The following is an 18,899-nucleotide window of genomic DNA, read 5'->3' on the forward strand; positions in this document are numbered from 1 at the left end:
AGGGTATGTAACCAGAGAAAGTAACCACCATTTCAGTAATTAAAGGGGTATTCCGCTCAAACATATTTTTTCATATGTTGTTGCCCATGCTGAGACGAACAAATCATTCCATACTTGTTATTATCTATTCAGTCTCCTTTCCCCACTTCTGAGCTGCTGCTTTCTGCTGAAGACACAAAAAACTGTGTGTGAGCTTTTCTGGCAGCTGTATCTGCAGCTTTGTAGCTTCTTTGTAATGCTGGGAGGGTTAATGTCAGGTAAAGTTGCTGATTAATTTCAGCATTACAAATCTGCAGATAGGGACTTGTTTACATCAATCGTCTCAGAAGGGAGGAGGGATAGACGGAGAGAACTGGTAACACACAGTTTTTTGTGTCTTCAGCAGAAAGCAGCAGCTCAGAACTGGGGGAAGGAGACTGAATAGATAATAAGAAATATGGAAGGAATTGTTAGTCTCACCATGGGCAGCAACATATCAAAAGTTATGTTTGAGCGGAATACCTCTTTAATTACTGAAATGGTGGTTACTTTCTCGGGTTACACACACTATAGCTTTTATATAATTTGCCATTAATTTTTATATTCAAGAACCTTGATAGTGAAATGTATTACTTCTATACAACCTAGGAGATGGTAGAGTAGAACAGAGTTGATAATTGGAAGCCAAAAGTAGAACTTACCAGATCCTGACCCTGATGTGGACATATCGTATATGAGATCCTTCAAGCATTTCCCATCTGTGTCTAGGTTACAATCTGTTAAAGGTTCTTCAATGCACTGCCGCCGGGTTCTCTTGTAGGCACAGTACCGCCTTTGACAGGTATACATGGTTAGCATTATAGCTATCACCAGGACACATATCGGAATGGTGACCAACACCCAGAGCTCCACATGGCCAAGTTGGGATGGGCTTGTAGAGACTGCTGATTAAAAAAATACAAATGGTTAATAAAAGTTCACCAGTACTGTGTTTCTTCTAGTAATGGGAATTCTGTTGTAATGTTCCATCACAAAAAACGGGGAAAAAAAAGAATCCAAGCTGTGCCAGATCTGTCATATGGCTGACCCTGTTGGCACTTGACAGACCCCCACCTACTTACAATGGAGTTTATCCCTTTTTGAAAAGAAGAATAGAGCTGTATGCTATGCAATTCAAATATGGAGCCGACAAGACATATGTGAACAAGCATGAAGAACACTGTCTCTGCCATCAGCATACAGAATCTCCAAAGTATTCTATAAGACGCAGCTTTAGCCTGTCTCACCTCTTCTCTTGTGATTGATAGATTTCTCTAACATGCAGAATACAGAAGAAAACCGAGTGAAGCTGCATCTCATAGAATATATAGGATGAAAGAGAGTGAAGATGCATCTCATAGATTATACAGGGAGAAGAGTGTGAAGATGCATCTCATAGATTATACAGGCAGAAGAGTGTGAAGATGCATCTCATAGATTATACAGGCAGAAGAGTGTGAAGATGCATCTCATAGATTATACAGGCAGAAGAGTGTGAAGATGCATCTCATAGATTATACAGGGATAATAATGTGAAGCTGCATCTCATAGATTATACAGGGAGCCGAGTGTGAAGCTGCATCTCAGATTATACAGGGAGAAGAGTGTGAAGCTGCATCTTATAGATTATACAGGGAGAAGAGTGTGAAGCTGCATCACATAGATTATACAGGGAGAAGAGTTTGAAGCTGTATCTCATAGATTATACAGGGAGAATAGTGTGAAGATGCATCTCATAGATTATACAGGGAGAATAATGTGAAGCTGCATCTCATAGATTATACAGGGAGCAGAGTGTGAAGCTGCATCTCAGATTATACAGGGAGAAGAGTGTGAAGCTGCATCTCATAGATTATACAGGGAGAAGAGTGTGAAGCTGCATCACATAGATTATACAGGGAGAAGAGTGTGAAGCTGCATCTCATAGAATATAATGGAGACTCTGCAGGTAAGTCACAGGAGTTTTATAACACAGGTTATGGGTCACACTATGCAAAGTTCCTGCAAAGATACAATGTAGCTGCAGCTTTCTTTTTCTCTCTACATCTCTCTCTCCTTCATACTCTTTATCTCCCACTCTCCCCTTCACTGCCCCCCCCATATCTCTCTCTCTCTCTCTCTCATCGTTTCTGTAGTAATCACTGGAAATTTAGGATTTAGTACCATATGTCTCATAAGAAAAGTTTCAGGAAGGACATACAGCATTATACAGAGTACCATGTGATCTCCTATATAGCTATAATCCCAAAGAAGTATTTCAGTACCAGCATCATATCATTCATTCATTATGTGAATATAATTTACAGTCACATATACACGTTACCCACACAAGCCATAGCAAAGTAGCTCTGCAAGGTACATGCTCCATTTTCTTAAGCAAGAGCACCCCCTACTGGACAGCAGAGGTTATGCTCATAGATCAGCAGTCATGTATCCCATTTCCTTAGATCTAGTTTGCTACATTAGCTGTGTATATAAACACCTTGACAATGATAGTGATTTGCCGAAGAATTTTTTTTTTTTTTTTTTTTTTTAACATGGGAGACTATATATGACAGATATCACTTATAGGTATACATCAGCAGTATACACCACTCCAACATGAAACTTGGAGAGTTCATGTGCGTCTTACCTGCTGATTTTAAGTGTTCACATGCAATAAAGAGCACAACTATTTTTATTTATTTATTTATTTTGGTGAGTGCTGCAATTTTTTTTTCATTTTGTGAACATGGAGCAGCTAAGTGGAGAAAGTATCTAAACTGCTGGTCAATAGTTACAGTATAATGAGCTGCCATGATGCTATAACATATTTCTGCCAGTAGGTGTCACTGTTCCATTACGTAGAATATGAACTACTAATAACTTTCTTAGTGTGCAATGAGGTTTGTGTGATTCTAAAGTGTAAGCCCAGGGAAAGCAGGCTGGTTATAATATGTGTGTCCCTATTATGAACCCGCCCTTTCTTATATTGACATGTAGAACCACTGCCTGGCCAGGGATATGGATTTTTAAAGGGGTTATTACCTATCTACAGAATAGATGATTGATATGATCACTGGAGGCCCCAACAACCCTTGTTTCCGATTAGTTAGATTGGAGTGGTGGTGATGGCATGTGCCCTGATCTCTATTCAATGGCTATAGCAGGGGTAGGGAACCTTGTCCCTCCAGCTGTTGCAAAACTACAATTCCCATCATGCCTGGACAGCCGAAGCTAAAGTTTTGCAACAGCTGGAGAGCCAAGGTTCCCTACCCCTGGTCTATAGAACAGACAGAGCTGTCAGTTGCTGCACTCAAAGGGTTGTCCAGCGGAAAAAAAAATCTTTGAAATCAACTGGTGTCAGAAAGTTATATAGATTTGTAATTTACTTCTATTAAAAAATCTCAAGTCTTCCCATACTTATTAGCTGCTGTATGTGCTGCAGGAAATGTTGTTTTAAAGGGAACCTGTCACCCCCCGTACCGGGGTGACAGGCTCCCGACCCCCCGTTAGAGACCCCTATACTTACCTCATCCCGCCGGGTCCCGCTTCTGGATTCGGTCGGGTCCCGGAGATCTCAGCCGCTGCAGTCCAGCGCGCGCGCTGAGAGATGAGTCCAACACCCATAGAGAATGACAGGAGAGTCCAGCGCTCCGTCATTCTCTATGAGCGTTGGACTCATCTGTCAGCGCGCGCGCCGGGCTGCAGCGGCTGAGATCTCCGGGACCCGACCGAATCCAGAAGCGGGACCCGGCGGGATGAGGTAAGTATAGGGGTCTCTAACGGGGGGTCGGGAGCCTGTCACCCCGGCACGGGGGGTGACAGGTTCCCTTTAATTTCAGTATGGCACAGTGCTCTCTGCTGACATCTCTGGCCGATTTCCTGTCTGGGCCAGAGATGTCAGCAGAGAGCACTGTGTCAGACTGAAAATAAAACATTTCCTGCAGGACATACAGCAGCTGATAAGTATGGGAAGACTTGCTATTTTTTAGTAGAAGTAAATTACAAATCTATATAACTTTCTGACACCAGTTGATTTGAAAGAAAAAGATTTTTCCTGGACAACCCCTTTAATTGACATTGCATAGGTAACCATACAGGAGGTGGGGATCACTGGAGCCAATGAGATTCTTGTGCAGTTCACAAGATAAAAACAAATGTGATCTTTAAACCTTAAACTTAATCCTGTAATATAAACTGTACGAATGATCTCCCAACATCTCTGTACTTCCCACCACCATGTACCATACTATACTATACCTGATCTATAGGGCAACGTCCACAGTGATAACAGGCGGCTCGCTGGGCCGACAAGCAACATGTGGAATCCAAGGCAAGTAATGATCCATCTCTGAATGGGGTTTCCGACATTATATCTATATTAAAAGGTTTTTTTAACTTTTTAAACAAGGTTAAAGGGGTACTCCGAAGGGTAAAAAGTTTTTTCAAATTAAAGAAGCAGTTCACTTTTTATTTTTTTCGCCCCCCCGGTTAGCCGCTGTCAAGTATACTTACAGAAGATGATCGGTGTCCCGTTCCCGTCGGTCAGTTCCGTCCCGCGGTGCCGTTCACATCGGGCGCGCGCTCACTTCCGCCGGCTGCTGCGAGTCCTCTTCTCTGCCCAGTGATTATACGCCGGAAGTCACTCGCTTCCATGCATTCTCTATGGAAGCGAGGGACTTCCGGCGTTCAAATGACAAGGGAGAGAAGAGGAGTCACAGCGCCGGCGGAAGTGAGCGCGCGCCCGATGTGAACGGCACCGCGGGAAGGAACTGACCGACGGGAACGGGACACCGATCATCTTCTGTAAGTATACTTGACAGCGGCTAACCGGGGGGGGGGGGGGGGGGGGTGAAAAAAAAAAAAAGTGAACTGCTTCTTTAAGTGGTCCAAGAAAGTTATACAGATTTGTAAATTACTTCTATTCAAAAATATTGAGTCTTCCTGTACATATCAGCTGCTGTATATCCTGCAGGAAGTGGTGTATTCTCTTCAGTCTGACACAGTGCTCTCTGCGGCCACCTCTGTCCATGTCAGGAACTGTCCAGAGCAGAAGCCAATCCCCATAGAAAACCTCTCCTGCTCTGGACAGTTCCTGACATGGAGAGAGGTGGCAGCAGAGAGCACTGTGTCAGACTGCACAGAATACAGCACTTCCTGCAGGACATACAGTAGCTAATAAGTACTGGAAGACTGGAGATTTTTAAATACAGGTAAATTACAAATCTATACAACTTTCTGACACCAGTTGATCTGAAAGTAGAAAAAAACACTTCCCCTTTAAGTTTTATATGGTCCCCTGAAGTAGAACAATATGATAGTATGGCCCAGGGCATTGTCAGCAGGACTGGCCAACCATCTATTGTGTATAGGAGCCTCAACTTCTCCATGGGTTAGAATAGAAACTTTAAATAAGATGTATGGCCAGGTTTACTTCTCTGTCAGTGTCTCCTGTAGTTCTGTTCATGAACCAGGCAGATCAGGATGAACTGTGCTATACCTCTTACCCAGATGTTGGTGTAAACTACTTGCGTCCTTTATTAAAGACAAAACGCTTGAGTGGTTTTCTCTATCTGACGCTCCGCGACAGGGATTTAATGAAAGCCCCTAACAGTGCTTCACCTCCTGATGCGAGAAGTGCCGCCCCGGGGAAATATTTGGAGATCACACCCTCTGTAATGTAATTATACATTCCTGAACGGGTACAGCTAATCTGGAAACCCTGCAAACAATGCCGCCAGGTTCACTGCATCACAGTCACTGCTGAGCAAGGAAATCCGATCAGCCCCTGTTCACACCTGTGCTTATCAACCACATATCTATCAATATGTATTAATAAAGAGTGACCCTTATTTTTCCCATGAAAACGTTATATTATAGGGGCTATCTGGTGTATAATAGAGGAGGGTGCCCCCATTCAGGATACCCCTCTATCTGCCAGTGCTATTGCTTTCATTATGGAAGACCAAGAAGTTTTCAGAGTCTCCTTACTATCATATCAGACAGAATTACAAATCTCTTTACAGGTCACACAGCATGCCTAGAACACTTTCCCATAAAAGTCAATGAGACCTATCTATTGTTTCCTATGTCTATAGGGCTTGCTGTAAAGCATCTGTCTAAATGCTGTGCAGAAAGGTCAGGTAAGATGGCTTGGAATATATTAATGTACTAAAGGGAAAATAAAAACAGGTGACACGTTCACTTTAAAGGGTACTCCGGCAAAGATGTTTTTCTTTTTTAAATCAACTGGTTTCAGAAAGTTACATAGATTTGTAATTTAATTCTATTTAAAAATCTCATTCTATTTAAATTTCCCATACTTATCAGCTGCTTTATGTCATACAGGAAGTGGTATATTCTTTGCAGTCTGACACAATGCTGCCACCTCTGTTCATGTCAGGAACTGCACAGAGCAGGAGAGGTTTTTTATGGAGATTTGCTACTTCTCTGGATAGTTCTTGACATGGACAGAGGTGTCAGACTGGAAAGAATCCACCACTTCTTGCAGGGCATACATCAGCTGATAAGTACTGGAAGACTGGAGAATTTTAAATAGATGTAATTAACAATTCTATATAACTTTCTGAAACCAGATGATTTAAAAAGAAAAAAAAAAATCGCTAGACTATCCCTTTTAGCTACAATGTAGCATAAGAATCTGCTCTCTGTTCTCATCAGTGGGGATTTCTCAATGAGGTCTGTACAGTCTCCATCTGTTTTGGCTGCACTCGTGTCTCTGTTATCAGTAGGAAACATCTACAGCGAGTTATAACTGGTGAAATGTCAGCTCAGCACTATTTATTAGCCTAGCCTCAATGCTTCTCCCTGCACGGAGGGTGGTTATGTATTGTATCATATATACACAATGCAGGTGTAATACATAAACAACATAGAAAGAGGAAGAAGCCTTAAACTTAAAGGGGTAGTGCGGCGCTCAGCAATTATTCACAGAATAACACACATTACAAAGTTATACAACGAATCGCCCCCTTCCCGTGTCCCACCACCCCCACCCGTGTACCCGGAAGTGTGGTGCGATATACATACCTGACGCGTGTCGACCCCCGTCTTCTGTCGATGCAATCTTCGGGAGGCCGAACGACTCGCTGCAGCCGTCCCGCATGCCGGCCCTCCTCTGCCGAGTCATCCGCTGCTCATCCGCGATTGGCTGAGAATAACTGTGCTCAGCCAATCGCGGATGAGCACAGTTATGACACGGCAGAGGGGGGTCGGCAGGAGCAGGTCGGCTGGCCTCCCGAAGATGACGTCTTTAAAGAAATTGGCGGACGGGGTTGGTCGACATGGATCAGGTATGTATAGTGCACCACACTTCCGGGTACACGTGCGGGGGTGGGGGGACACGGGAAGGGGGCGATTCACAGACATAACATACATTACAAAGTTGTATAACTTTGTAATGTGTGTTATTCTGTGAATAATTGCTGAGCGCCACACTACCCCTTTAAGGGAGAAGTCCAGCTAAAATTTTCAGTAAAGTATTGTATTGTCCCGAAAAGTTATAGAAATCCCCAATATACACTTATTACAGAAAATGCCTATAAAGTGCTTCTTTTCCCTGCACTTAGTACTGCATCAAGGCTTCACTTCCTGGATAACATGGTGATGTCACTTCCTGGATAACATGGTGATGTCACTTCCTGGATAACATGATGATGTCACGACCCGACTCCCAGAGCTGTGCGGGCTGTGGCTGCTGGAGAGGATGATGGCAGAGGGATGCTCAGTGTCCCTCCAGTGCTCTGTGTCCCTCAGTGTCCCCCTGCCATCATCCTCTCCAGCAGCCACAGCCCGCACAGCTCTGGGAGTCGGGTCGTGACATCATCATGTTATCCAGGAAGTGACATCACCATGTTATCCAGGAAGTGAAGCCTGTAAGTGCAGGGAAAAAGCACTTTAAAAGCATTTCCCCTAATAAGTGTATATTGGTAATTTGAATTGGTAATTTAGGGGGGCAATTTGAATTCAATTGGTAATTCAGGGGGGCAATGCATTACTTTAATAAAAATTTTCATCGGACTTCTCCTTTAACCTCATAATGTCTGCTAAGCATCAAACCTATCTGTCACCCTAGTTCACCCCAGTTCCCTTTTATTTGGCTATTGGTGGGATCATTAACAGGATGAAAACTAATGGTGATCTTTATTCCTTAAAGGGAACCTGTCCCCATGAAAATGCTATCTAATCTATCGCCATCATGTTATAGAGCAGGCTGAGCTGAGCAGATTGATATATATCTTTATGGGAGAAGATTCAGTATAACTTGTAATTTGTTGATTAAAATCCCTGATCATTGTGTGATAAGGAGTCCAGTGGGCGGTGTCACTCAATGAACTGGACTCTTTAGCATAGAAACATCAGAGATTTCAGTCAATAATTTAAAGTACTACTAAATCTTTTCCCATAAATATATATATCGATCCACTCAGCTCCTTCTGCTCTATAACACAATGTTGATAGATTAGGCTGCATTTTCATGGTTAAGGGTTCCCTTTAAGCCAAAACATGTGATGTTTCAACTCCATTACGGCATTTTTCTAGATAGATAGATAGATAGATAGGAGATAGATAGATAGATAATAGATAGATAGATAGATAGATAGATAGATAGATAGATAGATAGGAGAGAGATAGATAGATAGATAGATAGATAGATAGGAGATAGATAATACATAGATAGATAGATAGATAGATAGATAGATAGATAGATAGCTTATGCATTTTGTAGGAGAAATAAAAGCCCCCGTTTGATCACAGCTGACGTGAGTGCCGGTTACTTTCTCCATTGTAGAAAAATAGATAGATCGGAGATAGATAAATAGATAGATAGATAGATAGATAGATAGATAGGAGATAGACAGAAGATAGATAGGAGATAGATAGATAGATAATAGATAGATGGATAAATAGATAGGAGATAGATAGATAGATAGATAGATAGATAAATAGGAGATAGATAGAAGATAGATAGGAGATAGATAGATAGATAGGAGATAGATAGATAGGAGATAGATAGATAGATAGATAGATAGATAGATAGGAGATAGATAGATAGATAGATAGATAGATAGATAGAAAGATAGATAGATAGATAGATAGATAGATAGATAGGAGATAGATAGATAGATAGATAGATAGATAGGAGATAGATAGACTGACTGATTGATAGATAATTGGTTGGTTGGTTGGTTGGTTGGATGACTGATTGATTTATAGTTATAAGTGATGCTGCGTTTACATGGAACGATAATTTGCCCGATCGTACGATTAACGATTTCAAAGTAACGATGATTTTTTTTCTATAACAATCAGCGTTTAGACGGAAAGATATATTGTACGGAAAATTCGTTTTGCGTTCGTTTTGCGATTGCTTAAGCCGATCTTGCACATAGGAAAAATCGGTGAACGACTGTTTACACGGAACGATCTGCGAATTTTTTGCGAACGACGAACGACGATTTTAGAACATGTTGTAAGATCAAAATGAACGATTTCTCGCTCGTCGCTGCGTTTACACGTACGATTATCGTTCAAATTCAATCGTTATCGTGCAAATTCGCACGATAATCGCTCCGTGTAAATGCAGCATGATACCAGCCAACTCTCTAAATGTCCTTTCACATTAATCAATTTTCTTCCGTCACAGCTGCAAATGAGCACCAATCAGAGAGATCAGCACTCATCTGCAGCGCCTTTAGAAGGCACAATTAATTGCTCAGCTGGGCCAGATCACTGCTCTATTAGTCGTTTGTCTTTCACCTTGTTAAGAGACAAATGACAGCAACGATCAGCCAACAATCGTTCATGTCGGCTAATCGTTGCCTTCTATTACACATGACGATTATCAGCCGAATACAGACGATAGTCATCTCGTTTAATTGAGTCTTTAGACATGTTGGACTTCAACTGCCCGACCCTTTGTTTTCTGGGGGATGGTTGTCTGGTCCCATTTCCCTGCTGACAGCACATAAACATTTGGCTGACAGCTACTGCAGATGTGTGGGCACCTTTACTTCCTGCCAGGCTCTTATGAAATTCCAGCAACAGACAATAACATTATAAAAGATGGATGTTGGCCAAATAAATAAGGACTGAGGCAGTCACACAATGGCTCTTCAATATCTGTTGGATCGTATATAAGGTAATAAGTAATAAGAAGTAAAACTATTGGTAGTGATCAGGAAGAGTATTCGGCAGCGCAGTAATAGGCAAATTCCTTGAATAGAGCATGCCCACAAAATGCCTGGCATGCCCACAAAACTCATTTGTAAGAGGTGTGCCTTTTAAGTAAAACTCAGAAAATCTGACAAACATTGCTATAGGCGATGTCATACATTTAGAAAGTCTGCAGTTATGTTGTGGCCTTGTGCTAAAATAAAAAATATCACGTTTTTCCCTATCATTCTCCATGCGAAAACAGAATGTTAGACATCTTTGCTTATTTATTGAAAATGAAAAACTACAATCTTGCACTGACACAAGTATTCGGACCCATTACTCAGTACATAGGTGAAGCCCCTGGCAGTTTTCTTGGATTTGATACCACAAGGTTTACTCACCCGGATTTGATGGAAGACAAAACTTTGGCCTGGTCTGAGCTCCAGAGCGCTCTGGATCAGGATGAAGAATAACTCTGGAATGTTCTCCTTTCAGCTTTCCTTAAACCCTGACCAGTCCCCCTGTTCCCCCACAGTACGATGCCACCACCACCACGCCTCACTGAAGGGATGGTATTGGGCAGCAGCCTGATCCCCTCTGGATATGATGCCTAGATCTGAGACCAAAAAGTTTAATCTTGGTTTCATCAGACCAGAAATTCTTGTTTCTCACAGTCTGAGAGTTCTTTAGGTGTTTTTGAAAACTCCAGACAGACCTTCGCTCAGCCAGAATGACCACTAGGTTCTTGGTCACCTTTCTCAGCAAGACTCTTCTACTTGATTATATCAATAGATTAGTGGGACCCTGTTCTCTTAGAAGCTTCCAAAGCAGCAGAAATGTGTTTGTCCCCTTCTCCAGATCTCTGCCCCACACAATCCTGTCCTTGAGCTCTACAGGCAGTTATTTCCTCCTCATGGCTTGGTCGTTGCTATGATATACACTGTCAGCTGGGACACCTTATATAGACAGGGGCGTGTCTTTCCAAATCCTGAATTAAGCACAGGAATCAGGGTGCAGAAACATCTCAGAGATGTTCAAGAGAAATGGGAGGAGCCAGAGTGAAATCCCATGCGTCATAGCAAAGAGGCTGAATACTTATACCCATGTGTAATTTTACTTTTTAATACATTTACCAAAGTTTCTAAAATTCTGTTTTCATATTCTTATTATGGGGTACTGACTAAAGATTGAACAGGAGAATTTTTTTTTTTATTAATAGCACAAGGCCTTAACATAACAAAAGGTGAAAAAAGTGGAAGGGTCCATTGCACTCACAGCCCCTCACTTTTTAGTGATATCGTTGTATGCATGTTGATGTGGAGACGGATAATGGTTTTACGCAGCTGAACGCTATGAATACAGCTTAAAATAAACCCTACAGCAATGCTCCGCAATGACACAAGCTGAAGGGCGCTCGGGTCCTTTGTCGACACAATTCACACTGGAAGGTTTACAAAGAACCCAAGGTAACACAATAACATATTGAATCATAATAGCTACAGACTCTCATGCCTGACAAAGAGTTGGAGGGCTGAGAGGTTTATTTTTGAACAATACCAACCAATATGGCAGCAGTTTCTGTCCCGGCCACAGGTTGAAAATAGAAAAATGCAAGTATCTCGGATATGTGGATCTAAAAAGGTCATGAAACTTTATTTTTTATAACTGCAATGATGTAAAAAATTAAAGGGGACTCATCACCATGAAAATGCTACCAAAGCTATTGGTATCATGTCATAGAGCAGAGAAAGTTCAGCAGATTGATATATATCTTTATATAAAAATATTCGGTATAACTTGTAATTTTTCGATTAAAATCTCTGATGTTTCCATGCTAAAGAGTCCAGTCCATTGAGTGACACCGCCCACTTGACTCCTTAACTCAGAATGAGCAGGGATTTTAAGCAAAAATTTACTGAATCTATACTGAATCTTTCCCCACAAACATATATATCAATCTGCTCAGCTCTTTCTGCTCTATAAAATGATGGCAATAGATAAGATAGCATTGTCTCGGCTACAGGTTCCCTTTAAGGAATTTTGTGTCTGAATATGTCACTACTATATGTATACACTATAGGGGAGATTTATCAAACATGGTGTAAAGTGAAACTGGCTCAGTTGCCCCTAGCAACCAATCAGATTCCACCTTTCATTTTACAAAGAGTCTGTGAGGAATGAAAGGTGGAATCTGATTGGTTGCTAGGGGCAACTGAGCCAGTTTCACTTTACACCATGTTTGATAAATGTCCTATTATATGTATGTTTTTATATCTAGTTTTGTGTGCATGCAGTTCGTGTGTGCGCAACCGTTATAACCTTCCCACCTCAGCTTGGCTTAATAAAATCTTGTATAAGAGTTCATGTAATAAATTCACTTTGGCCCTCTTCCATATTGTTCATTTACCCCTAAACAATTCCCTGTTGTCACATGTGGAGAACTTTCTGTCCATGAGGAGGCCTGGAGACAGATGACTTTTTCAGGGCTTTGGCTAACTGTATCCTTTTTCACTTTTACCCAAATTTTGCTCCTTGTGCAATAAAAAAAACAAACAATAAGTCAACTGTGTCACCGCTATGGGAATTAGCGAGCATTTCATCAAATGAGTAGGGCAAAAGGCCGGCAGCAGTTTGTGCAATGCCACCGAGGACACCACAAGAGATATGTTAGTTCATTAAAGATTTCACTTATTTTCATGCCTTTATATCCTCTGTGGAGTCCATTTTAATTTCTATGCTATATTAACTACAAATAGGCTCTATGATGAATAGATTTAGCTAGATTAAAGAGGAATTCGACTGATATCAGAAAGTTATTTACATTTGTAAGTTACTTCTATTTAAAAATCTTTAGTCTTCCAGTACTTATCAGCTGCTGTATGTCCTGCAGGAAGTGGTGCATTCTCTCCAGTCTGATACAGTGCTCTCTGCTGCCACCTCTGTCAGTGGCAAGAACTGTACAAAGCAGACAAGGTTTTCTATGAGAATTCTTGTGAAGGACAGAGGTGGCAGCAGAGACTGGGAAGAATACACCACTTCCTGCAGGACATACAGCAGCTAATAAGTACTGGAAGACTTGAGATTTTTAAAGAGAAGTGATTTACAAACCTATATAACTTTCTGACATCAGTCGAGTTCCCCTTTAATACAGCTATATCTATCCATGATAGAGCCTATTGATTTGAACAATTTTTTTTGCCGGAGTGCCCCTTTAACACTGGGGGAGATTTATCAAACCTGGTGTAAAGTGAAACTGGCTCAGTTGCCCCTAGCAACCAATCAGATTCCACCTTCCATTATCCAAACAGTCTCTGAGGAAAGTGGAATCTGATTGGTTGCTAGCGGCAACTGAGCCAGTTTCACTTTACACCATGTTTGATAAATCTCCCCCTTTGTTTTCTGTGTCCTGGCAATCATATATGTCAACCTCATCCATAAGCCCCTGTTCACGTGATGGAAACCAAAAGATTGTTATTTAGGACTCAGTTGTGGTAGAGAGGCAATGCCATCCTCCCAAAGCAGTATACAGATGTGCCCACCATGCACTCAAATAATGGCGTACTACATTTATCAGGTGGCTCGCTGTGATATTAGTATAGGTTGCCACAGAAAGAAAAGAGCAGGGACTCCTGTCAAAGGCCAGAGTCCCTGCTCCTGTAGGTACTAAGCTTACGGTAACATCGATCACAGTGGGTTTCACTGTGATCCACTCCCCGGCTGTATCTCCGTAATGGCGGACTCCAACAATGTAAGTCTATGAGGCTACATTGTTGGACTTAGTGGCCGGCCTGGGAGTGGATCACGCTGCTTCCGCTGCGCTCAAGTTGCGCAAAAGTATTTTTGAAAATATACATTAAGAATATTTAACTGACCTGCAGGTAGACGGAGTGTTACATTGTTGCAGAAGTCGGAGAGGCAGCACTCTGTGCGGGTGATATTGTTTGAGCTGTGACAGTAAACCTGAGCCTTCAGCTCCAGTTGAGAAATACACGACTTGGTGACTTGTTCTTTGCCATCTGCAAACATCACCGATGTCCAGCAAGCTCCTTCTGTTTGGCAGGTGTAGTTGGTGCTTTCACATATCAGACACACACACTTGAGACCTTACAATGGAAATAAAATATTGAGCGATGATTAATAAAATTTGATCACAGTTATAATAATCATAATCAATTTGGAGCAGATTTACTATTGCCAATGCATTGGGTTCAGACACTGGTATAACACATGGGGCTCTCCCGATCGATCACTGACGGATGAAGTTGGTGGAGAAAAGGGTCTGACATGATGCAAAATCACTGCCTGACCCCTTTGTTTTGGGAGAGATAAGTTACAGCCAGAACTCTCTGGCTGTGGCTTAACCCTCCCCTCCTTACAGTAATGCTCAGCTATGCTGCTTAGGCTAGACAGTCCACAGATGAACCAGGTTCACCAAGCAACCTCAACCACTGTGATAAATCTGACACATTTGAAGATGGGTCATCTGAAGAAGGCCATACACATGGCCAGAGACCTCCCCCCCCCCCCCCCCCCATTCTCATGATTGGTGGGGCTCCAACACTAAATTTGGGATAACCCTTTAAAACAACACACAGCTAAGTGACTTTAAGTGACATATATAGCCAAGCCCAACCAAGGCCTAATTGCCCCAATGCCCTTTGTTCATCATACAGCCAAATGAAGGGAACTTTTCACCTGTCATTTATTCATGTAAATATTGGCTCGTTCTGGGCTTAGTAGTTAAGTGGGCGGCCCTACTCATGTTTCCCAGGGGGCAATGCACCTAGGACTTCACTGCATTGAGCGCTTTCACTAGCAGCTGGCAGTGTTGTCGTTTGGCTGGTCTCCCTGAGTTCAGCAATCTGTTTCTCTTATGGCTCTACTAGGCATTGCTCCCACCTAACCAGAATCCTGCTCCACACTGATGAGGGGCAACACCCCGAAACAGCTGTATGTGGATGGTTATCTAGCCTTGGTTTATCCCTTGTCATTACATTGACTTATAGGGCCACTTAATATGGTGGTTTTGGTGGTTTCCTAACAGGAGCTGCCCCTTGGCTGGGTCCTTCCCGGAGGGATATCTGGCTAGTCCTGTGTTTTGAGACTCTTCAATGAGGCTCCACGGGCTCCTCTTTTGCCTACTCAGTGACTGACAGTTATGTGAGTCTGTATACAAGTGTATGCCTACGTGAGCATATAGAGAGTGCCGTCAATCACTGATAAGGACCGCCCACTTGGCTTCTTAGCTCTGAATAAAGAGAAATTTACATGAATAAATGGCAAATCATCCCAGAACTTTTCCCACAATGCTATATATCAGTCAACTCAGCTCCTCCTCTTCTATAACATGCTGCCTGCAGATTGGACTACATATTTAATGTGTCAAGCTTATAGTGGTGAATAGTGTTGGATTCAAAAGATGCGTGACTGTACTTGGGAGCCTCCAAACAGAGAACAAAGTTTTCTACCTACTGTAACCAGTTTATTCTTCCATGAAACAGAGGAAACACACTTACCGTAAAAGTCGGGGGTCGTCTTATACGCCGGGTATGGTTCAAAAATGGCCCCATCCCCACCGTATGGGGCGACCACTATAAGGCTATGTTCACACTATGTAACAGATCGGCCGGTCACCGGGTCATGGAACGGCCGGTCTTAGTCCGGATCATCGCGGACGGTACTTAAGTACCGGCATCAGCGCTCGCCCGCATCAGAGCTTCCCATAGCCCACAGTGAAGCAAGCATCCGGAGCCGCTTGCTTCACTGTGTGAACTGACAGGTCTTTCTGCGGCCGGAATTCACTGAATTCCGGCCGCAGAAAACTGACATGTCAGTTTTTTCCGGCGCCGCATGTGATCCAGGTATATACGATGTGTGTACACTCCGGCTGGGATCCCATTGAAAATAAGTCTATGTTCCACCCCGCAGAACTACGGCCGTAGTTTTATGTAGTGTGAACATAGCCTAAAAAAAAACCCATTTAAGTCACCTAGGGCCCATTCCCGGCCTCTGTGCACGTCTGGTACTGTTTGCAGCGCAGGCAGTGTGACGTACACTACGTGCACCAGAGACGGAGATCACCTAACCTCTCCTTAGCAGCTGAGCGTCTCATCGGAGAGGCTCGGAGACGCTTAGCTGCCGGGAGAGCTTCGGGAGAATAAGAGAGGCGCCGGAAGTTGCCGAAGCCTCCCTCATTCTCCCGAAGCTCTCCCGGCAGCCAAGCGTCTCCAAGCCTCTCCGATGAGACGCTCGGCTTCTAGAGAGAGGTTCGGTGATCTCCGTCTCCGGCGCAGGTAGTGTACATCACACTGCCTGCGCCGAGAACGGTACGGGAGGCGCACGGAGGCCATGAACGGGCCCTAGGTGAGTTAAATGTTTGTTTGTTTTGTAATATAGCTGCAGTTAACCCCTGCCTGACCGCAGCATTTTCCAGCGTATAAGGCGAACCCCTGACAATCTGCTTAAAAAGTCATAGGTCACCTTATACTCCGGAAAATATGGTAGCAATGTCCGTCCCTCCATAACGGTGATGACATCATGATAAAACAACAGCAATATTTGGAATAAAAAAAGATTTAAATGATCTGAAAAAAAAAATAAAAAATTCCTTCTGTTGCCTGCACAGTATACAGTAGGTCAAGGTTGCACTGAAGCAGGGTGGATGGGATATCATCATGTCACATATTGTTTTGAAGCTACAGGCCATGGTAATTTATCAGTTCGGCTGGATATCAGATGGCTTGCTTTCATCTAGTGCAGTGGTATACTCTGGATTTCGTCCTGACATGGTGGGGCACTTCAGTCTATATTATCCATTGCATTGTTATAAAGGTACAGGATTATAGTAAGGGTGGAGACTAGAGATGAGCTAACCTGGAGCATGCTCGAGTCGATCCGAACCCGAACGTTCGGTATTTGATTAGCGGTGGCTGCTAAACTTGGATAAAGCCCTAAGGCTATGTGGAAAACATGGATATAGTCATTGGCTGTATCCATGTTTTCCAGACAACCTTAGAGCTTAATCCAAGTTCAGCAGCCCCAGCTAATCAAATACCGAACGTTCGGGTTCGGATCGACTCAAACCCGAACCCGGTTCGCTCATCTCTAGTGGAGACATATGTTGCGTATTTTTAAGCATCAGATTTGGCACACAAGTCTGCCTTATGTTACATGCAAAATCTGCACCATAAAAATATACTACATGTGAATCCACCCTAACACAGGCATCAAATGATTCCGCCTTGTGTCAGCCACTAGGACGGGTCCCCCAACACTGATAAGGCAATAGGTGGTGTGAAGACCAAAAGAGTCAAAACACAGGCACAAGTATTCTTCTATTTCTACCTCTGACATCCCGGCAGAGCACAGTACTACTTGGGTTGGAACTCTCACGACAGCCTCCTTGCTACTCTTCTGATCCTTCTATATACCTCTCAGCACGCAACCCAATCAACACAACTGTACCACTCTCTATACTCTCACTACAGATCAGGATCCTAAGTTATCAAGTGTCTTATCAAGTGTAAACTGTTCTATCAATGAAAAGCTGTATGTTCTGCTGCATACAAGTATTGTTGGAGTAAACAGATTTTATTTATTATAAAGAGACTCTGTGATTCCTCGTCAAGCACCAACACAGTATACACACACTCCTTGGGTCATCTCCCCTTTCTGTAGGTGGCAGTACTAATAGTCCGGGTGGGTCACTATTCCACTCTGGACCACCGTGACAACAGCCCAAGGGACCCTGCAACAGCCCGGCAGGTCACTGTCCATGGGGGAACAAGGTACAACCACCCCTTTAAACTAAAAACAGGTGTGCCACCATACTTGTGCACCCAACCGGCACTGGCGTCACAATATAACATTACAGGGCCCGGCTGTATCTCTGCCAACCACCATAGAACTGGCGTCATGCTTTACCATCTGGCAAGTGACCGTCCGTACCACCGGGGGTGGTCACCACATAAATATGGTCAGAGAAGATCCAGGTCTTGTGTCTATCACTCTAGACTGTGAAGGAGCAAAGTGTGTCCCCATATCCGTTCCCTTTCTTGCACAGCTGATCTGACAGTCCATAAAAAAAATCTAAAAAAGCTAACTCTACGGAAGTTATACAACAGTAAAAATAAATGAGAACAGAGCGAGGACATTATTGTGCACTCAAGGTTGTTACGTTACTCAAAAAGTCATAAGAGGACATCTGACTGGCAGCGTACGGATCAGCTCAATGTTCTGTTAGCTGGATGAAATAAACTCAGTGACTGCAGAAAAGGAGAAAACTCTGTTCCATAACTCCACCACAACTTTACAATACATTCTCTGCATCAGCCGCCCTAGAAATCTTCAATGCTTCCTTCCATCTGTCCTCAGCTCACCACAGTCCTGTTACTAGAGATCTGCCTTGTAATGAGCCTTGTACCTGCGTGGCTCTTATCCCGAGGAGGTCAACAATTCATTGACTGTGAGCAGAGATTAGAAAACATTCAGAAACTGATACAAAAAGTATATTGTAAAAACTTTTTTTTATACAAAAATTCAACTACTCCTCTTGCCCTTAGAATCCCACAACTAATTTTTGGAAGTTGTAGTAGGAGGAAACCCCATGATAAGTTTTTTGTTGGGGATTCTTCTAACAAAACAGTATTGTTAGAAGCGGACACACCTCATTATAGAAAAATGTCTTCCAAAAATTTCCCAGACTTCCAAGCAGCACATCC

The 18,899-nt window shown here is 42.9% G+C and overlaps 1 protein-coding gene across 2 annotated transcripts in view; it reads right to left on the bottom strand.

The window, feature by feature from the left end:
• Window positions 1–18,899, bottom strand: part of ACVR1C (activin A receptor type 1C) — a 60,306-nt gene that overhangs the window by 10,703 nt on the left and 30,704 nt on the right. Inside the window, exons 2-3 of one of the 2 annotated variants that reach the window (XM_069985100.1) lie at window positions 14,052–14,282; window positions 681–920 (exon numbers count right to left, since the gene is read on the bottom strand). In XM_069985100.1, the coding sequence (XP_069841201.1) occupies window positions 681–920; window positions 14,052–14,282 (471 nt within the window). Of the gene's footprint in view, window positions 1–680; window positions 924–14,051; window positions 14,283–18,899 lie in introns of both variants that reach the window. The other variant, XM_069985099.1, reaches the window with a different exon arrangement.

This window comes from Dendropsophus ebraccatus, chromosome 9 (assembly GCF_027789765.1).
Source record: "Dendropsophus ebraccatus isolate aDenEbr1 chromosome 9, aDenEbr1.pat, whole genome shotgun sequence".
Classification (NCBI taxonomy): domain Eukaryota; kingdom Metazoa; phylum Chordata; class Amphibia; order Anura; family Hylidae; genus Dendropsophus; species Dendropsophus ebraccatus.